Raw genomic sequence first — 21,942 nt, 5'->3', positions numbered from 1 at the left:
CATGCTGTGTTGTTATCATGTTGTTGTCATGTTGTGTTGCTACCATGCTGTGTTGCTATCATGCTGTGTTGCTATCATGTTGTTGTCATGTTGTGTTGCTACCATGTTGTGTTGCTACCATGCTGTGTTGCTATCATGTTGTTGTCATGTTGTGTTGCTACCATGCTGTGTTGCTATCATGTTGTTGTCATGTTGTGTTGCTACCATGCTGTGTTGTTGACATGTTGTGTTGCTACCATGTTTTGTGTTGCTGCCATGTTGTCATGTTGTGTTGCTACCATGTTTTGTGTTGCTACCATGCTGTGTTGTTGACATGTTGTGTTGCTACCATGTTTTGTGTTGCTGCCATGTTGTCATGTTGTGTTGCTGCCATGTTGTCATGTTGTGTTGCTATCATGTTGTTGTCATGTTGTGTTGCTACCATGCTGTGTTGTTGTCATGTTGTGTTGCTACCATGCTGTGTTGTTGTCATGTTGTGTTGCTACCATGTTGTGTTACTACCATGCTGTGTTGCTACCATGTTGTGTTGTTACCATGCTGTGTTGTTGTCATGTTGTGTTGCTACCATGTTGTGTTGCTACCATGCTGTGTTGCTACCATGTTGTGTTGCTACCATGCTGTGTTGCTATCATGTTGTTGTCATGTTGTGTTGCTACCATGTTGTGTTGCTACCATGTTGTGTTACTACCATGCTGTGTTGCTACCATGCTGTTGTCATGTTGTGTTGCTACCATGTTGTGTTGCTACCATGTTGTGTTGCTACCATGCTGTTGTCATGTTGTGTTACTACCATGTTGTGTTGCTACCATGTTGTGTTACTACCATGCTGTGTTGCTACCATGCTGTGTTGCTACCATGTTGTGTTGCTACCATGTTGTGTTGCTACCATGTTGTGTTACTACCATGCTGTGTTGTTGTCATGTTGTGTTGCTACCATGCTGTGTTGTTGTCATGTTGTGTTGCTACCATGCTGTGTTGTTGTCATGTTGTGTTGCTACCATGCTGTGTTGCTATCATGTTGTTGTCATGTTGTGTTGCTACCATGTTGTGTTGCTATCATGTTGTGTTACTACCATGCTGTGTTGCTATCATGTTGTTGTCATGTTGTGTTGCTACCATGTTGTGTTGTCATGTTGTGTTGCTACCATGCTGTGTTGCTACCATGTTGTGTTGCTATCATGTTGTGTTGCTACCATGCTGTGTTGCTATCATGTTGTTGTCATGTTGTGTTGCTACCATGCTGTGTTGTTGTCATGTTGTGTTGCTACCATGCTGTGTTACTACCATGCTGTGTTACTACCATGCTGTGTTGCTACCATGTTGTGTTGCTACCATGTTGTGTTACTACCATGCTGTGTTGCTATCATGTTGTTGTCATGTTGTGTTGCTACCATGCTGTGTTGTCATGTTGTGTTGCTACAATGCTGTGTTGCTACCATGTTGTGTTGCTATCATGTTGTGTTTCTACCATGCTGTGTTGCTATCATGTTGTTGTCATGTTGTGTTGCTATCATGTTGTGTTACTACCATGCTGTGTTGCTATCATGTTGTTGTCATGTTGTGTTGCTACCATGTTGTGTTGCTATCATGTTGTTGTCATGTTGTGTTGCTACCATGCTGTGTTGTTGTCATGTTGTGTTGCTATCATGTTGTTGTCATGTTGTGTTGCTACCATGCTGTGTTACCATGTTGTGTTGTTACCATGCTGTGTTGCTACCATGCTGTGTTGCTACCATGTTGTGTTGCTACCATGCTGTGTTGCTATCATGTTGTTGTCATGTTGTGTTGCTACCATGCTGTGTTGCTATCATGTTGTTGTCATGTTGTGTTGCTACCATGCTGTGTTACTACCATGCTGTGTTGCTACCATGCTGTGTTGCTACCATGTTGTGTTGCTACCATGCTGTGTTGCTATCATGTTGTTGTCATGTTGTGTTGCTACCATGCTGTGTTACCATGCTGTGTTGCTATCATGTTGTTGTCATGTTGTGTTGCTACCATGCTGTGTTACCATGCTGTGTTGTTACCATGCTGTGTTGCTACCATGCTGTGTTGCTACCATGTTGTGTTGCTACCATGCTGTGTTGCTATCATGTTGTTGTCATGTTGTGTTGCTACCATGTTGTGTTGCTACCATGCTGTGTTGCTATCATGTTGTTGTCATGTTGTGTTGCTACCATGCTGTGTTACTACCATGCTGTGTTGCTACCATGCTGTGTTGCTACCATGTTGTGTTGCTACCATGCTGTGTTGCTATCATGTTGTTGTCATGTTGTGTTGCTACCATGTTGTGTTGCTACCATGCTGTGTTGCTATCATGTTGTTGTCATGTTGTGTTGCTACCATGCTGTGTTACCATGCTGTGTTGTTATCATGTTGTTGTCATGTTGTGTTGCTACCATGCTGTGTTGTTATGTGTCGCTGCCTTGCTGTGTTGTCGTCTTAAGGTCTCTCTTTATGTAGTGTTGTCTCTCTTGTCGTGATGTGTGTGTTGTCCTAAATTCTTTATTTAATTTATTATTATTTTTAATTCCAGTTTTATTTTTAATCTTGCCTTTTGGTAGGCCGTCATTCTTAATTAGAATCTGTTCTTAACTGACTTGCCTAGTTAAATAAATGTTAAATAAATGTTAAATAAATGTTAAGTAAAACATGTACACACAGAGCAGGCGGCTGGTGGCACCTTAATTGAAGAGGACGGGCTCAAAGTAATGGCTGGAATGGAATAAATGGAACGGTATCAAACACATCGTTTCCATATGTTTGATACCATTCCAGTCACTCCATTCCACCTATTAGCCTCCCGGGTGGCGCAGTGGTCTAGGGCACTGCATCGCAGTGCTAGCTGCGCCACCAGAGTCTCTGGGTTCGCGCCCAGGCTGGGCTGGGTTCGCGCCCAGGCTCTGTCGCAGCCGGCCGCAACCGGGAGGTCCGTGGGGCGACGCACAATTGGCATAGCGTCGTCCGGGTTAGGGAGGGTTTGGCCGGTAGTGATATCCTTGTCTCAGTATGTAAAAAAAAAAAAAAAATGTAATAAAATGTATGCACTCTACTGTAAGTCGCTCTGGATAAGAGCGTCTGCTAAATGACTAAAATGTAAAATGTAAAATGTAATTATAATGAGCCGTCCTCCCCTCACCAGCCTCCCGTGACACATAGTACATACATGGAAATAAATTAGTTCCACCTGTTGAAGTAAGGATGCATAATCAGAAAATAACCCCATACCTACTGCAAAATATGGTGGTGTATCTTTCTATGTAATGGGGTCAAAGGCATCATGAACTCTACCTAGTACCAGGACATTTTAGCCAGAAACCTGGTTGCCTCTGTTAGAGGCTGAAACTTGGCCGCACTACAGATCTTCCAGCAAGACGATAACCCCAAGCACACATCAAAATCGACATTTTGCAACGGTCATCTCAAGTCTCCGGGACTTAAACCCCATTTGAAACACTGTGGTTTGAATTGAAGAGGCTCAGTCCATAAGAATAGATGAAGGATATCAACGATCTGGAAAGATTCTGTATAGAGGAACGGGTCTAAGATCCCTCCCAATGTGTTCTAGAATCAGATTCTGTATAGAGGAACGGGTCTAAGATCCCTCCCAATGTGTTCTAGAATCAGATTCTGTATAGAGGAACGGGTCTAAGATCCCTCCCAATGTGTTCTGGAATCAGATTCTGTTATAGAGGAACGGGTCTAAGATCCCTCCCAATGTGTTCTGGAATCAGATTCTGTTATAGAGGAACGGGTCTAAGATCCCTCCCAATGTGTTCTGGAATCAGATTCTGTTATAGAGGAACGGGTCTAAGATCCCTCCCAATGTGTTCTGGAATCAGATTCTGTATAGAGGAACGGGTCTAAGATCCCTCCCAATGTGTTCTGGAATCAGATTCTGTTATAGAGGAACGGGTCTAAGATCCCTCCCAATGTGTTCTGGAATCAGATTCTGTTATAGAGGAACGGGTCTAAGATCCCTCCCAATGTGTTCTGGAATCAGATTCTGTTATAGAGGAACGGGTCTAAGATCCCTCCCAATGTGTTCTGGAATCAGATTCTGTTATAGAGGAACGGGTCTAAGATCCCTCCCAATGTGTTCTAGAATCAGATTCTGTTATAGAGGAACGGGTCTAAGATCCCTCCCAATGTGTTCTAGAATCAGATTCTGTTATAGAGGAACGGGTCTAAGATCCCTCCCAATGTGTTCTGGAATCAGATTCTGTATAGAGGAACGGGTCTAAGATCCCTCCCAATGTGTTCTGGAATCAGATTATGTTATAGAGGAACGGGTCTAAGATCCCTCCCAATGTGTTCTAGAATCAGATTCTGTATAGAGGAACGGGTCTAAGATCCCTCCCAATGTGTTCTGGAATCAGATTCTGTTATAGAGGAACGGGTCTAAGATCCCTCCCAATGTGTTCTAGAATCAGATTCTGTTATAGAGGAACGGGTCTAAGATCCCTCCCAATGTGTTCTGGAATCAGATTCTGTTATAGAGGACGGGTCTAAGATCCCTCCCAATGTGTTCTAGAATCAGATTCTGTTATAGAGGAACGGGTCTAAGATCCCTCCCAATGTGTTCTGGAATCAGATTCTGTATAGAGGAACGGGTCTAAGATCCCTCCCAATGTGTTCTAGAATCTCATATAACATTCTAGAAAAAGACTCAGGACTCTTTAAAAAAAAAAATCTGGATGGCTGAAGCGTTACAGATTGCGTATATGGAAACGTTAAGGTCATTTCCCATTGAGCCGACATATGCAGTATTTTGCCGTGAATGCAGTATTTTTGCTGACACCGGAATCATTGCCTTTTTGATCCTGCGAGGCTGTACTGCTGCGATACGGATTGAATAGAGCCCTCAGTGCCTTTATCCTCACAAGGTTAGCTATTGAAAGGGTATTGAAAACAGGGGTGCCAATACATTTTTTAACCACTTCCTTTTTAAGAAGAAAATGATCACTTCTTAAACAAAATCTCTTTCTCTGGGTAATTGTATTATTATAAAATAATATAAATGTTCACCTTGGAGCATTCAATATAGTTATTATTTATTTAATACAGTCTTTTTTTTGCTCATCTTTATCACGGGTGCCAATAATTATATACTGTCTGGTTGAGTCCAGGGTTAGGAGGGTCCTCATAGGCCTGTACTGTCTGGTTGAGTTCAGAGTTAGGAGGGTCCTCAGGCCTGTACTGTCTGGTTGAGTGCAGGGTTAGGATGGTCCTCAGGCCTGTACTGTCTGGTTGAGTGCAGGGTTAGGATGGTCCTCAGGCCTGTACTGTCTGGTTGAGTTCAGAGTTAGGATGGTCCTCAGGCCTGTACTGTCTGGTTGAGTGCAGGGTTAGGAGGGTCCTCAGGCCTGTACTGTCTGGTTGAGTGCAGGGTTAGGATGGTCCTCAGGCCTGTACTGTCTGGTTGAGTGCAGGGTTAGGATGGTCCTCAGGCCTGTACTGTCTGGTTGAGTGCAGGGTTAGGATGGTCCTCATAGGCCTGTACTGTCTGGTTGAGTGCAGGGTTAGGATGGTCCTCAGGCCTGTACTGTCTGGTTGAGTGCAGGGTTAGGATGGTCCTCAGGCCTGTACTGTCTGGTTGAGTGCAGGGTTAGGAGGGTCCTCAGGCCTGTACTGTCTGGTTGAGTGCAGGGTTAGGATGGTCCTCAGGCCTGTACTGTCTGGTTGAGTGCAGGGTTAGGATGGTCCTCAGGCCTGTACTGTCTGGTTGAGTGCAGGGTTAGGAGGGTCCTCAGGCCTGTACTGTCTGGTTGAGTGCAGGGTTAGGATGGTGCTCTATGTAATTGTGCACTTCTGAAACCACAAGAAGCAAGTGGGCACAACGTGCCATGTTCACGTGTGTGTACACTTTAATTTTGGGTGTAACCAAGGTGGTACAAGATAAATCATCAGCATTGATGCTTATTACTCTGATATCAACAGTTGTGTTTTTATTTCCTTCTACTTCTATAGAACCGACGACTACAAACACACGGTACTTCTATAGAACCGACGATTACAAACACCCGGTACTTCTATAGAACCGACGACTACAAACACCCGGTACTTCTATAGAACCGACGACTACAAACACCCGGTACTTCTATAAAACCGACGACTACAAACACCCGGTACTTCTATAGAACCGACGACTACAAACACCCGGTACTTCTATAGAACCGACGACTACAAACACCCGGTACTTCTATAAAACCGACGACTACAAACACCCGGTACTTCTATAGAACCGACGACTACAAACACCCGGTACTTCTATAGAACCGACGACTACAAACACCCGGTACTTCTATAGAACCGACGACTACAAACACCCGGTACTTCTATAGAACCGACGACTACAAACACCCGGTACTTCTATAGAACCGACGACTACAAACACCCGGTACTTCTATAGAACCGACGACTACAAACACCCGGTACTTCTATAGAACCGACGACTACAAACACCCGGTACTTCTATAGAACCGACGACTACAAACACCCGGTACTTCTATAGAACCGACGACTACAAACACCCGGTACTTCTATAGAACCGACGACTACAAACACCCGGTACTTCTATAGAACCGACGACTACAAACACCCGGTACTTCTATAGAACCGACGACTACAAACACCCGGTACTTCTATAGAACCGACGACTACAAACACCCGGTACTTCTATAGAACCAACAACTACAATGGCACCCTATTCCCTATATAGTGCACCACTTTAGATCAGAGCCTCATGGGAATAGAGTGCCATTTGGGACGTAACCTCAGACTGCATCAGACCAGACATGTTGGGCAGGATGGTTTGAATCTATTTAATCGCACAAGGATCATTATTTTTTATTTGTGCTTCGATTTAAGTTTTAAGAAACGACAAATAAGGATTGGGTGTTGTATTAAACCTGTAGCGAGAATACAGGCATCCTTTCCATTACAGCTTTAAGAAAAGGATTTTATCAATTGTTCTGTGAACATTGTTTTCTGAAACGATCTCCTACACTATATACTGTATGTATTTCTAGTCTTGTTGAAACTGGGTTGAGTCGTAACACTGTTTCCTCCGTGTCGTTTCCTTGCAGTTGTTATCATGTGTGCGGGAGCAGACGTTGTCCGAGACATCATGCTAGCAGTTCACAGAAGGAGGCTCACCAACGGCAGCTACATCTTCTTCAACATCGAACTCTTCAACTCCTCGTCCTACGGTAAAAATACACATCAGCACAACGTCGCCAGCCCTACATATATACTCTGTTGTTCCCTACATATATACTCTGTTGTTCCCTACATATATACTCTGTTGTTCCCAGCCCTACATATATACTCTGTTGTTCCCAGCCCTACATATATACTCTGTTGTTCTCTACATATATACTCTGTTGTTCCCTACATATACACTCTGTTGTTCCCTACATATATACTCTGTTGTTCCCTACATACATATATACTCTGTTGTTCCCTACATATATACTCTGTTGTTCTCTACATATATACTCTGTTGTTCCCAGCCCTACATATATACTCTGTTGTTCCCTACATATATACTCTGTTGTTCCCAGCTCTACATATATACTCTGTTGTTCTCAGCCCTACATATATACTCTGTTGTTCCCTACATATATACTCTGTTGTTCCCTACATACATATATACTCTGTTGTTCCCTACATATATACTCTGTTGTTCCCAGCCCTACATATATACTCTGTTGTTCCCTACATATATACTCTGTTGTTCTCAGCCCTACATATATACTCTGTTGTTCCCAGCCCTACATATATACTCTGTTGTTCCCAGCCCTACATATATACTCTGTTGTTCCCTACATATATACTCTGTTGTTCCCTACATATATACTCTGTTGTTCCCTACATATATACTCTGTTGTTCCCTACATACATACTATGTTGTTCCCAGCCCTACATATATACTCTGTTGTTCCCTACATATATACTCTGTTGTTCTCAGCCCTACATATATACTCTGTTGTTCCCAGCCCTACATATATACTCTGTTGTTCCCAGCCCTACATATATACTCTGTTGTTCCCAGCCCTACATATATACTCTGTTGTTCCCTACATATATACTCTGTTGTTCCCTACATATATACTCTGTTGTTCCCTACATATATACTCTGTTGTTCCCTACATATATACTCTGTTGTTCCCAGCTCTACATATATACTCTGTTGTTCTCAGCCCTACATATATACTCTGTTGTTCCCAGCCCTACATATATACTCTGTTGTTCCCAGCCCTACATATATACTCTGTTGTTCCCTACATATATACTCTGTTGTTCCCTACATATATACTCTGTTGTTCCCTACATATATACTCTGTTGTTCCCAGCTCTACATATATACTCTGTTGTTCCCTACATATATACTCTGGTGTTCCCTACATATATACTCTGTTGTTCCCTACATATATACTTTTGTTCCCAGCCCTACATATATACTCTGGTGTTCCCTACATATATACTCTTGTGTTCCCTACATATATACTCTGTTGTTCCCTACATATATACTCTGGTGTTCCCTACATATATACTCTGTTGTTCCCTATATATATACTCTGTTGTTCCCTACATATATACTCTGTTGTTCCCTACATATATACTCTGTTGTTCTCTACATATATACTCTGTTGTTCCCTACATATATACTCTGTTGTTCCCTACATATATACTCTGTTGTTCCCTACATATATACTCTGTTGTTCCCTACATATATACTCTGTTGTTCCCTACATATATACTCTGTTGTTCCCTACATATATACTCTGTTGTTCCCTACATATATACTCTGTTGTTCCCAGCCCTACATATATACTCTGTTGTTCCCTACATATATACTCTGTTGTTCCCTACATATATACTCTGTTGTTCCCTACATATATACTATGTTGTTCCCTACATATATACTCTGTTGTTCCCAGCTCTACATATATACTCTGTTGTTCCCAGCTCTACATATATACTCTGTTGTTCCCTACATATATACTCTGTTGTTCCCTACATATATACTCTGTTGTTCCCTACATATATACGCTGTTGTTCCCTACATATATACTCTGTTGTTCTCAGCCCTACATATATACTCTGTTGTTCCCAGCCCTACATATATACTCTGTTGTTCCCTACATATATACTCTGTTGTTCCCTACATATATACTCTGTTGTTCCCTACATATATACTCTGTTGTTCTCAGCCCTACATATATACTCTGTTGTTCTCAGCCCTACATATATACTCTGTTGTTCCCTACATATATACTCTGTTGTTCTCAGCCCTACATATATACTCTGTTGTTCTCAGCCCTACATATATACTCTGTTGTTCCCAGCCTACATATATACTCTGTTGTTCCCAGCTCTACATATATACTCTGTTGTTCCCAGCCCTACAAATATACTCTGTTGTTCCCTACATATATACTCTGTTGTTCCCTACATATATACTCTGTTGTTCTCTACATATATACTCTGTTGTTCCCTACATATATACTCTGTTGTTCTCAGCTCTACATATATACTCTGTTGTTCCCTACATATATACTCTGTTGTTCCCTACATATATACTCTGTTGTTCCCAGCTCTACATATATACTCTGTTGTTCCCTACATATATACTCTGTTGTTCCCTACATATATACTCTGTTGTTCCCTACATATATACTCTGTTGTTCTCTACATATATACTCTGTTGTTCCCAGCTCTACATATATACTCTGTTGTTCCCAGCCCTACATATATACTCTGTTGTTCTCAGCCCTACATATATACTCTGTTGTTCTCAGCTCTACATATATACTCTGTTGTTCCCTACATATATACTCTGTTGTTCCCTACATATATACTCTGTTGTTCCCTACATATATACTCTGTTGTTCCCTACATATATACTCTGTTGTTCTCTACATATATACTCTGTTGTTCCCAGCTCTACATATATACTCTGTTGTTCCCAGCCCTACATATATACTCTGTTGTTCTCAGCCCTACATATATACTCTGTTGTTCCCTACATATATACTCTGTTGTTCCCAGCGCTACATATATACTCTGTTGTTCTCAGCCCTACATATATACTCTGTTGTTCCCTACATATATACTCTGTTGTTCCCTACATATATACTCTGTTGTTCCCAGCTCTACATATATACTCTGTTGTTCCCTACATATATACTCTGTTGTTCCCAGCTCTACATATATACTCTGTTGTTCCCTACATATATACTCTGTTGTTCCCTACATATATACTCTGTTGTTCCCAGCCCTACATATATACTCTGTTGTTCTCAGCCCTACATATATACTCTGGTGTTCCCTACATATATACTCTGTTGTTCCCTACATATATACTCTGTTGTTCTCAGCCCTACATATATACTCTGTTGTTCCCTACATATATACTCTGTTGTTCCCTACATATATACTCTGTTGTTCCCAGCCCTACATATATACTCTGTTGTTCCCTACATATATACTCTGTTGTTCCCAGCCCTACATATATACTCTGTTGTTCCCTACATATATACTCTGTTGTTCCCAGCCCTACATATATACTCTGTTGTTCCCTACATATATACTCTGTTGTTCCCAGCTCTACATATATACTCTGTTGTTCCCAGCCCTACATATATACTCTGTTGTTCCCTACATATATACTCTGTTGTTCCCAGCTCTACATATATACTCTGTTGTTCCCTACATATATACTCTGTTGTTCCCAGCTCTACATATATACTCTGTTGTTCCCTACATATATACTCTGTTGTTCCCAGCTCTACATATATACTCTGTTGTTCCCAGCCCTACATATATACTCTGTTGTTCCCAGCTCTACATATATACTCTGTTGTTCCCAGCCCTACATATATACTCTGTTGTTCCCTACATATATACTCTGTTGTTCCCAGCCCTACATATATACTCTGTTGTTCCCTACATATATACTCTGTTGTTCCCAGCCCTACATATATACTCTGTTGTTCCCAGCTCTACATATATACTCTGTTGTTCCCTACATATATACTCTGTTGTTCCCTACATATATACTCTGTTGTTCCCAGCCCTACATATATACTCTGTTGTTCCCAGCCCTACATATATACTCTGGTGTTCCCTACATATATACTCTGTTGTTCCCTACATATATACTCTGTTGTTCCCTACATATATACTCTGTTGTTCTCAGCCCTACATATATACTCTGTTGTTCCCTACATATATACTCTGTTGTTCCCTACATATATACTCTGTTGTTCCCAGCCCTACATATATACTCTGTTGTTCCCTACATATATACTCTGTTGTTCCCAGCTCTACATATATACTCTGTTGTTCCCAGCTCTACATATATACTCTGTTGTTCCCTACATATATACTCTGTTGTTCCCTACATACATACTCTGTTGTTCCCAGCCCTACATATATACTCTGTTGTTCCCTACATATATACTCTGTTGTTCCCAGCCCTACATATATACTCTGTTGTTCCCAGCCCTACATATATACTCTGTTGTTCCCAGCCCTACATATATACTCTGTTGTTCCCAGCCCTACATATATACTCTGTTGTTCCCTACATATATACTCTGTTGTTCCCTACATATATACTCTGTTGTTCCCTACATATATACTCTGTTGTTCCCAGCCCTACATATATACTCTGTTGTTCCCTACATATATACTCTGTTGTTCCCAGCCCTACATATATACTCTGTTGTTCCCTACATATATACTCTGTTGTTCCCAGCCCTACATATATACTCTGTTGTTCCCTACATATATACTCTGTTGTTCCCAGCTCTACATATATACTCTGTTGTTCCCAGCCCTACATATATACTCTGTTGTTCCCTACATATATACTCTGTTGTTCCCAGCTCTACATATATACTCTGTTGTTCCCTACATATATACTCTGTTGTTCCCAGCTCTACATATATACTCTGTTGTTCCCTACATATATACTCTGTTGTTCCCAGCTCTACATATATACTCTGTTGTTCCCAGCCCTACATATATACTCTGTTGTTCCCAGCTCTACATATATACTCTGTTGTTCCCAGCCCTACATATATACTCTGTTGTTCCCTACATATATACTCTGTTGTTCCCAGCCCTACATATATACTCTGTTGTTCCCTACATATATACTCTGTTGTTCCCAGCCCTACATATATACTCTGTTGTTCCCAGCTCTACATATATACTCTGTTGTTCCCTACATATATACTCTGTTGTTCCCTACATATATACTCTGTTGTTCCCAGCCCTACATATATACTCTGTTGTTCCCTACATATATACTCTGTTGTTCTCAGCCCTACATATATACTCTGTTGTTCCCTACATATATACTCTGTTGTTCCCTACATATATACTCTGTTGTTCCCAGCCCTACATATATACTCTGTTGTTCTCAGCCCTACATATATACTCTGTTGTTCCCTACATATATACTCTGTTGTTCCCTACATATATACTCTGTTGTTCCCTACATATATACTCTGTTGTTCCCAGCCCTACATATATACTCTGTTGTTCCCAGCCCTACATATATACTCTGTTGTTCCCTACATATATACTCTGTTGTTCCCAGCCCTACATATATACTCTGTTGTTCCCAGCCCTACATATATACTCTGTTGTTCCCTACATATATACTCTGTTGTTCCCAGCTCTACATATATACTCTGTTGTTCCCAGCTCTACATATATACTCTGTTGTTCCCAGCCCTACATATATACTCTGTTGTTCCCTACATATATACTCTGTTGTTCCCAGCTCTACATATATACTCTGTTGTTCCCAGCTCTACATATATACTCTGTTGTTCCCTACATATATACTCTGTTGTTCCCTACATACATACTCTGTTGTTCCCAGCCCTACATATATACTCTGTTGTTCCCTACATATATACTCTGTTGTTCCCAGCCCTACATATATACTCTGTTGTTCCCAGCCCTACATATATACTCTGTTGTTCCCAGCCCTACATATATACTCTGTTGTTCCCAGCCCTACATATATACTCTGTTGTTCCCAGCCCTACATATATACTCTGTTGTTCCCTACATATATACTCTGTTGTTCCCTACATATATACTCTGTTGTTCCCTACATATATACTCTGTTGTTCCCTACATATATACTCTGTTGTTCCCAGCCCTACATATATACTCTGTTGTTCCCTACATATATACTCTGTTGTTCCCTACATATATACTCTGTTGTTCCCAGCCCTACATATATACTCTGTTGTTCCCTACATATATACTCTGTTGTTCCCAGCCCTACATATATACTCTGTTGTTCCCTACATATATACTCTATTGTTCCCTACATATATACTCTGTTGTTCCCTACATATATACTCTGTTGTTCCCTACATATATACTCTGTTGTTCCCAGCCCTACATATATACTCTGTTGTTCCCAGCCCTACATATATACTCTGTTGTTCCCTACATATATACTCTGTTGTTCCCAGCCCTACATATATACTCTGTTGTTCTCAGCCCTACATATATACTCTGTTGTTCCCTACATATATACTCTGTTGTTCCCTACATATATACTCTGTTGTTCCCAGCCCTACATATATACTCTGTTGTTCCCTACATATATACTCTGTTGTTCCCTACATATATACTCTGTTGTTCCCAGCTCTACATATATACTCTGTTGTTCCCTACATATATACTCTGTTGTTCCCTACATATATACTCTGTTGTTCTCAGCCCTACATATATACTCTGTTGTTCCCTACATATATACTCTGTTGTTCCCTACATATATACTCTGTTGTTCCCAGCTCTACATATATACTCTGTTGTTCCCTACATATATACTCTGTTGTTCCCAGCTCTACATATATACTCTGTTGTTCCCTACATATATACTCTGTTGTTCCCTACATATATACTCTGTTGTTCCCAGCCCTACATATATACTCTGTTGTTCTCAGCCCTACATATATACTCTGTTGTTCTCAGCCCTACATATATACTCTGTTGTTCCCAGCTCTACATATATACTCTGTTGTTCCCTACATATATACTCTGTTGTTCCCTACATATATACTCTGTTGTTCCCAGCCCTACATATATACTCTGTTGTTCCCAGCCCTACATATATACTCTGGTGTTCCCTACATATATACTCTGTTGTTCCCTACATATATACTCTGTTGTTCCCTACATATATACTCTGTTGTTCTCAGCCCTACATATATACTCTGTTGTTCCCTACATATATACTCTGTTGTTCCCTACATATATACTCTGTTGTTCCCAGCTCTACATATATACTCTGTTGTTCCCAGCTCTACATATATACTCTGTTGTTCCCAGCTCTACATATATACTCTGTTGTTCCCAGCTCTACATATATACTCTGTTGTTCCCTACATATATACTCTGTTGTTCCCAGCTCTACATATATACTCTGTTGTTCCCAGCTCTACATATATACTCTGTTGTTCCCTACATATATACTCTGTTGTTCCCTACATATATACTCTGTTGTTCCCTACATATATACTCTGTTGTTCCCTACATATATACTCTGTTGTTCCCTACATATATACTCTGTTGTTCCCTACATATATACTCTGTTGTTCCCAGCCCTACATATATACTCTGTTGTTCCCTACATATATACTCTGTTGTTCCCAGCCCTACATATATACTCTGTTGTTCCCAGCCCTACATATATACTCTGTTGTTCCCTACATATATACTCTGTTGTTCCCTACATATATACTCTGTTGTTCCCTACATATATACTCTGTTGTTCCCTACATACATATATACTCTGTTGTTCCCAGCCCTACATATATACTCTGTTGTTCCCTACATACATATATACTCTGTTGTTCCCTACATATATACTCTGTTGTTCCCAGCCCTACATATATACTCTGTTGTTCCCTACATACATATATACTCTGTTGTTCCCTACATATATACTCTGTTGTTCCCTACATATATACTCTGTTGTTCCCTACATATATACTCTGTTGTTCCCTACATATATACTCTGTTGTTCCCTACATATATACTCTGTTGTTCCCTACATACATATATACTCTGTTGTTCCCTACATATATACTCTGTTGTTCCCTACATATATACTCTGTTGTTCCCTACATATATACTCTGTTGTTCCCAGCCCTACATATATACTCTGTTGTTCCCTACATATATACTCTGTTGTTCCCAGCCCTACATATATACTCTGTTGTTCCCTACATACATATATACTCTGTTGTTCCCTACATATATACTCTGTTGTTCCCAGCCCTACATATATACTCTGTTGTTCCCTACATACATATATACTCTGTTGTTCCCTACATATATACTCTGTTGTTCCCTACATATATACTCTGTTGTTCCCTACATATATACTCTGTTGTTCCCTACATATATACTCTGTTGTTCCCTACATATATACTCTGTTGTTCCCTACATATATACTCTGTTGTTCCCTACATACATATATACTCTGTTGTTCCCTACATATATACTCTGTTGTTCCCAGCCCTACATATATACTCTGTTGTTCCCTACATATATACTCTGTTGTGCCCTACATACATATATACTCTGTTGTTCCCTACATACATATATACTCTGTTGTTCCCTACATATATACTCTGTTGTTCCCTACATATATACTCTGTTGTTCCCTACATACATATATACTCTGTTGTTCCCTACATATATACTCTGTTGTTCCCTACATATATACTCTGTTGTTCCCTACATATATACTCTGTTGTTCCCTACATATATACTCTGTTGTTCCCTACATATATACTCTGTTGTGCCCTACATATATACTCTGTTGTTCCCTACATACATATATACTCTGTTGTTCCCTACATACATATATACTCTGTTGTTCCCTACATACATATATACTCTGTTGTTCCCAGCCCTACATACAGTGCCTTCGGAAAGCATTCAGACCCCTTGAATTTAGTTTCGTTACAGCCTTCTATTAAAATGGATTAAATAAATGTCCTCAGCCATCTACACCCCATATTAAAAATGCGAATACAGGTTTGCAGAAATGTTTACAAATGTATATGTAAGTATTCAGCCCCTTTGCTATGAGACTCGAAATCTTTGAGAGTTCTACAACTTGATTGGAGTTCACCTGTGGTACATTTTAAATTGATTGGACATGATTTGGAAAGGCAAACACCTGTCTATATAAGGTCCCACAGTTAGTTGACAGTGCATGTCAGAACAAAAACCAAGCCATGAGGTCGAAAGAATTGTCCGTAGAGCTCCGAGACAGGATTGTGTCGAGGCACCGATCTGGGGAAGGGTACCAAAACATTTCTGCAACATTGAAGGTCCCCAAGAATACAGTGGCCTCCATCGTTCTTAAATGGAAGAAGTTTGGAACCACCAAGACTCTTCCTAGAGCTGGCCGCCTGGCCAAACTGAGCAATTGGGGGAGAATGGCCTTGGTCAGGGAGGTGACCAAGAACCTAATGGTCACACTGACAGAGCTCCAGAGTTCCTCTGTGGAGATGGTTGTCCTTCTGGAAGGTTCTCCCATCTCTGCAACACTCCACCAATCAGGCCTTTTTGGTAGAGTGGCCAGACGGAAGCCACTCCTCAGTAAAAGACACATGACAACACGCTTGGAGTTTGCCAAAAGGAACTTAAAGACTCTCAGACCATGAGAAACAAGATTCTCTGGTCTGATGAAACCAAGATTGAACTCTTTGGCCTGAATGCCAAGCGTCACATAGCTCCTACACCAGTGTGAATGCTATGTACACTACATACTATATTACAGTAGGCCTAGCCCCTATACCAGTGTGGATGCTATGTACACTACATACTGTATTTACAGTAGACCTAGCCCCTATACCAGTGTGGATGCTATGTACACTACATACTGTATTTACAGTAGGCCTAGCCCCTATACCAGTGTGGATGCTATGTACACTACATACTGTATTTACAGTAGGCCTAGCCCCTATACCAGTGTGGATGCTATGTACACTACATACTGTATTACAGTAGGCCTAGCCCCTATACCAGTGTGGATGCTATGTACACTACATACTGTATTTACAGTAGGCCTAGCCCCTATACCAGTGTGGATGCTATGTACACTACATACTGTATTTACAGTAGGCCTAGCCCCTATACCAGTGTGGATGCTATGTACACTACATACTGTATTTACAGTAGGCCTAGCCCCTATACCAGTGTGGATGCTATGTACACTACATACTGTATTTACAGTAGGAGCCCCTATACCAGTGTGGAAGCTATTGAAGACATATAATTACTTAGAACAATGTGGACTGCAAATGGGTTCAAGTTAACCTATTTAGCAAAGATGGGATACATTTTGTTATTTTGTTTCTGTAAGCCATTTAACAAACTAACATTGGAATTGGAGTTGATTCCAAGGCAATAAATAACAGACTGTAAATACACAACTTGAAACAACCACGTATTTTCGCACCTTCTGATTGGCCAGTAATGGGCCAAGCCTCAACACAACTTGTTTATTCATCAAAACCCAGCCCTTTCGCACCAACGCCAGCAAGTGCGCCGATAATTGTGATCGTGAAAATAGCAACAATATTTCTGACACACTACTGAACCCATAGCGCTACTGCCTGCGATTAAATTCACTCGTTAGGTTTGTTAAAATAGAACCCCATGTTTTAATGCTTAGATTTACTCTCCGTTAGGTTTGTTATAATAGAACCCCATGTTTTAATGCTTAGATTTACTCTCCGTTAGGTTTGTTATAATAGAACCCCATGTTTTAATGTTTAGATTTACTCTCCGTTAGGTTTGTTATAATAGAACCCCATGTTTTAATGCTTAGATTTACTCTCCGTTAGGTTTGTTATAATAGAACCCCATGTTTTAATGTTTAGATTTACTTTCCGTTAGGTTTGTTATAATAGAACCCCATGTTTTAATGTTTAGATTTACTTTCCGTTAGGTTTGTTAAAATAGAACCCCATGTTTTAATGCTTAGATTTACTCTCCGTTAGGTTTGTTAAAATAGAACCCCATGTTTTAATGCTTAGATTTACTCTCCGTTAGGTTTGTTAAAATAGAACCCCATGTTTTAATGCTTAGATTTACTCTCCGTTAGGTTTGTTAAAATAGAACCCCATGTTTTAATGCTTAGATTTACTCTCCGTTAGGTTTGTTAAAATAGAACCCCATGTTTTAATGCTTAGATTTACTCTCCGTTAGGTTTGTTAAAATAGAACCCCATGTTTTAATGCTTAGATTTACTCTCCGTTAGGTTTGTTAAAATAGAACCCCATGTTTTAATGCTTAGATTTACTCTCCGTTAGGTTTGTTAAAATAGAACCCCATGTTTTAATGCTTAGATTTACTCTCCGTTAGGTTTGTTAAAATAGAACCCCATGTTTTAATGCTTAGATTTACTCTCCGTTAGGTTTGTTAAAATAGAACCCCATGTTTTAATGCTTAGATTTACTCTCCGTTAGGTTTGTTAAAATAGAACCCCATGTTTTAATGCTTAGATTTACTCTCCGTTAGGTTTGTTAAAATAGAACCCCATGTTTTAATGCTTAGATTTACTCTCCGTTAGGTTTGTTAAAATAGAACCCCATGTTTTAATGCTTAGATTTACTCTCCGTTAGGTTTGTTAAAATAGAACCCCATGTTTTAATGCTTAGATTTACTCTCCGTTAGGTTTGTTATAATAGAACCCCATGTTTTAATGTTTAGATTTACTCTCCGTTAGGTTTGTTATAATAGAACCCCATGTTTTAATGCTTAGATTTACTCTCCGTTAGGTTTGTTATAATAGAACCCCATGTTTTAATGTTTAGATTTACTTTCCGTTAGGTTTGTTATAATAGAACCCCATGTTTTAATGTTTAGATTTACTTTCCGTTAGGTTTGTTATAATAGAACCCCATGTTTTAATGCTTAGATTTACTCTCCGTTAGGTTTGTTAAAATAGAACCCCATGTTTTAATGCTTAGATTTACTCTCCGTTAGGTTTGTTAAAATAGAACCCCATGTTTTAATGCTTAGATTTACTCTCCGTTAGGTTTGTTAAAATAGAACCCCATGTTTTAATGCTTAGATTTACTCTCCGTTAGGTTTGTTAAAATAGAACCCCATGTTTTAATGCTTAGATTTACTCTCCGTTAGGTTTGTTAAAATAGAACCCCATGTTTTAATGCTTAGATTTACTCTCCGTTAGGTTTGTTAAAATAGAACCCCATGTTTTAATGCTTAGATTTACTCTCCGTTAGGTTTGTTAAAATAGAACCCCATGTTTTAATGCTTAGATTTACTCTCCGTTAGGTTTGTTAAAATAGAACCCCATGTTTTAATGCTTAGATTTACTCTCCGTTAGGTTTGTTAAAATAGAACCCCATGTTTTAATGCTTAGATTTACTCTCCGTTAGGTTTGTTAAAATAGAACCCCATGTTTTAATGCTTAGATTTACTCTCCGTTAGGTTTGTTAAAATAGAACCCCATGTTTTAATGCTTAGATTTACTCTCCGTTAGGTTTGTTAAAATAGAACCCCATGTTTTAATGCTTAGATTTACTCTCCGTTAGGTTTGTTAAAATAGAACCCCATGTTTTAATGCTTAGATTTACTCTCCGTTAGGTTTGTTAAAATAGAACCCCATGTTTTAATGCTTAGATTTACTCTCCGTTAGGTTTGTTAAAATAGAACCCCATGTTTTAATGCTTAGATTTACTCTCCGTTAGGTTTGTTAAAATAGAACCCCATGTTTTAATGCTTAGATTTACTCTCCGTTAGGTTTGTTAAAATAGAACCCCATGTTTTAATGCTTAGATTTACTCTCCGTTAGGTTTGTTAAAATAGAACCCCATGTTTTAATGCTTAGATTTACTCTCCGTTAGGTTTGTTAAAATAGAACCCCATGTTTTAATGCTTAGATTTACTCTCCGTTAGGTTTGTTAAAATAGAACCCCATGTTTTAATGCTTAGATTTACTCTCCGTTAGGTTTGTTAAAATAGAACCCCATGTTTTAATGCTTAGATTTACTCTCCGTTAGGTTTGTTAAAATAGAACCCCATGTTTTAATGCTTAGATTTACTCTCCGTTAGGTTTGTTAAAATAGAACCCCATGTTTTAATGCTTAGATTTACTCTCCGTTAGGTTTGTTAAATAGAACCCCATGTTTTAATGCTTAGATTTACTCTCCGTTAGGTTTGTTAAAATAGAACCCCATGTTTTAATGCTTAGATTTACTCTCCGTTAGGTTTGTTAAAATAGAACCCCATGTTTTAATGCTTAGATTTACTCTCCGTTAGGTTTGTTAAAATAGAACCCCATGTTTTAATGCTTAGATTTACTCTCCGTTAGGTTTGTTAAAATAGAACCCCATGTTTTAATGCTTAGATTTACTCTCCGTTAGGTTTGTTAAAATAGAACTCCATGTTTTAATGCTTAGATTTACTCTCCGTTAGGTTTGTTATAATAGAACCCCATGTTTTAATGCTTTGATTTACTCTCCGTTAGGTTTGTTAAAATAGAACCCCATATTTTAATGCTTAGATTTACTCTCCGTTAGGTTTGTTAAAATAGAACCCCATGTTTTAATGCTTAGATTTACTCTCCGTTAGGTTTGTTAAAATAGAACCCCATGTTTTAATGCTTAGATTTACTCTCCGTTAGGTTTGTTAAAATAGAACCCCATGTTTTAATGCTTAGATTTACTCTCCGTTAGGTTTGTTAAAATAGAACCCCATGTATTAATGCTTGGCTGGAGTAAAGGCCTGCACCCCATGTATTAATGCTTGGCCTGGCCATGTTTTAATGCTTGGGCATGTTTTAATGCTTGGCCATGTTTTAATGCATGGCCATGTTTTAATGCATGGCCATGTTTTAATGCATGGCCATGTTTTAATGCATGGCCATGTTTTAATGCTTGGCCATGTTTTAATGCTTGGCCATGTTTTAATGCATGGCCATGTTTTAATGCTTGGCCATGTTTTAATGCTTGGCCATGTTTTAATGCATGGCCATGTTTTAATGCATGGCCATGTTTTAATGCTTGGCCATGTTTTAATGCTTGGCTATGTTTTAATGCTTGTCCGGAGTAAAGGCCTTCCCACTATGCACATCTCCACACCCAGGGCTGCACTACATGGTTATAGACAAACTTTTCAACATGTCAAAAAATGTCACCTCTTTTTCATCTCTCCCTGTTTGGTATCCTAGGCAACGGCTCGTGGAAGCGAGGGGATAGGTACGACAGTGAAGCGCGACAGGCGTACTCTGCCCTCAACACGGTCACGCTGCTCCGGACGGTCAAACCAGAGTTTGACAACTTCTCCCTGGAGGTCAAGAGATCAATTCAGAAGGCTGGACTACCGGACTGTGACGACTGTGACAATGTTAGTATGTCAGGCATCCTAAACTCTTACTGTATGTGCAGTAGGTTTGGCACCCTACACCCTAAACTCTTAGTGTATGTGCAGTAGGTTTGGCACCCTACACCCTAAACTCTTAGTGTACGTACAGTAGGTCTGGCACCATAGACCGTAGTCCCTTAGACCCTACATCCTAGAGACCCTTAACTGTGACGATGTATGTACATCTGGCACCCTAAACCAATTGTTAACTGTGAATACTGTGATCATGTATATACAGTACCAGTCAAAAGTTTGGACACACCTACTCATTCAAGGGTTTTTCTTTATTTTTACTATTTTCTACATTGTAGAATAATAGTGAAAACATCGAAACTATGAAATAACACATATGGAATCATGTAGTAACAAAAAAAGTGTTAAACAAATCAAAATATATTTTAGATTTTAGATTTTTCAAAGTAGCCACCCTTTGCTTTGATGACAGCTTTGCACACTCTTGGCATTCTCAACCAGCTTCACCTGGAA

General features: G+C 39.6%; 1 protein-coding gene across 1 annotated transcript in view; it reads left to right on the top strand.

Moving 5' to 3' along the window:
* Positions 1-21,942, top strand: part of LOC120053570 (atrial natriuretic peptide receptor 3-like) — an 83,310-nt gene that overhangs the window by 17,174 nt on the left and 44,194 nt on the right. The window contains exons 2-3 of the mRNA XM_039000703.1: positions 7,089-7,211; positions 21,263-21,438. Coding sequence (XP_038856631.1) covers positions 7,089-7,211; positions 21,263-21,438 — 299 coding nt within the window. The remainder of the gene's footprint in view (positions 1-7,088; positions 7,212-21,262; positions 21,439-21,942) is intronic.

The sequence above is a fragment of the Salvelinus namaycush genome, chromosome 1 (assembly GCF_016432855.1).
Source record: "Salvelinus namaycush isolate Seneca chromosome 1, SaNama_1.0, whole genome shotgun sequence".
Lineage (NCBI taxonomy): Eukaryota > Metazoa > Chordata > Actinopteri > Salmoniformes > Salmonidae > Salvelinus > Salvelinus namaycush.
Note: the sequence above shows the minus strand (reverse complement) of the source record. Positions and strands in the feature narration are given on the sequence as shown.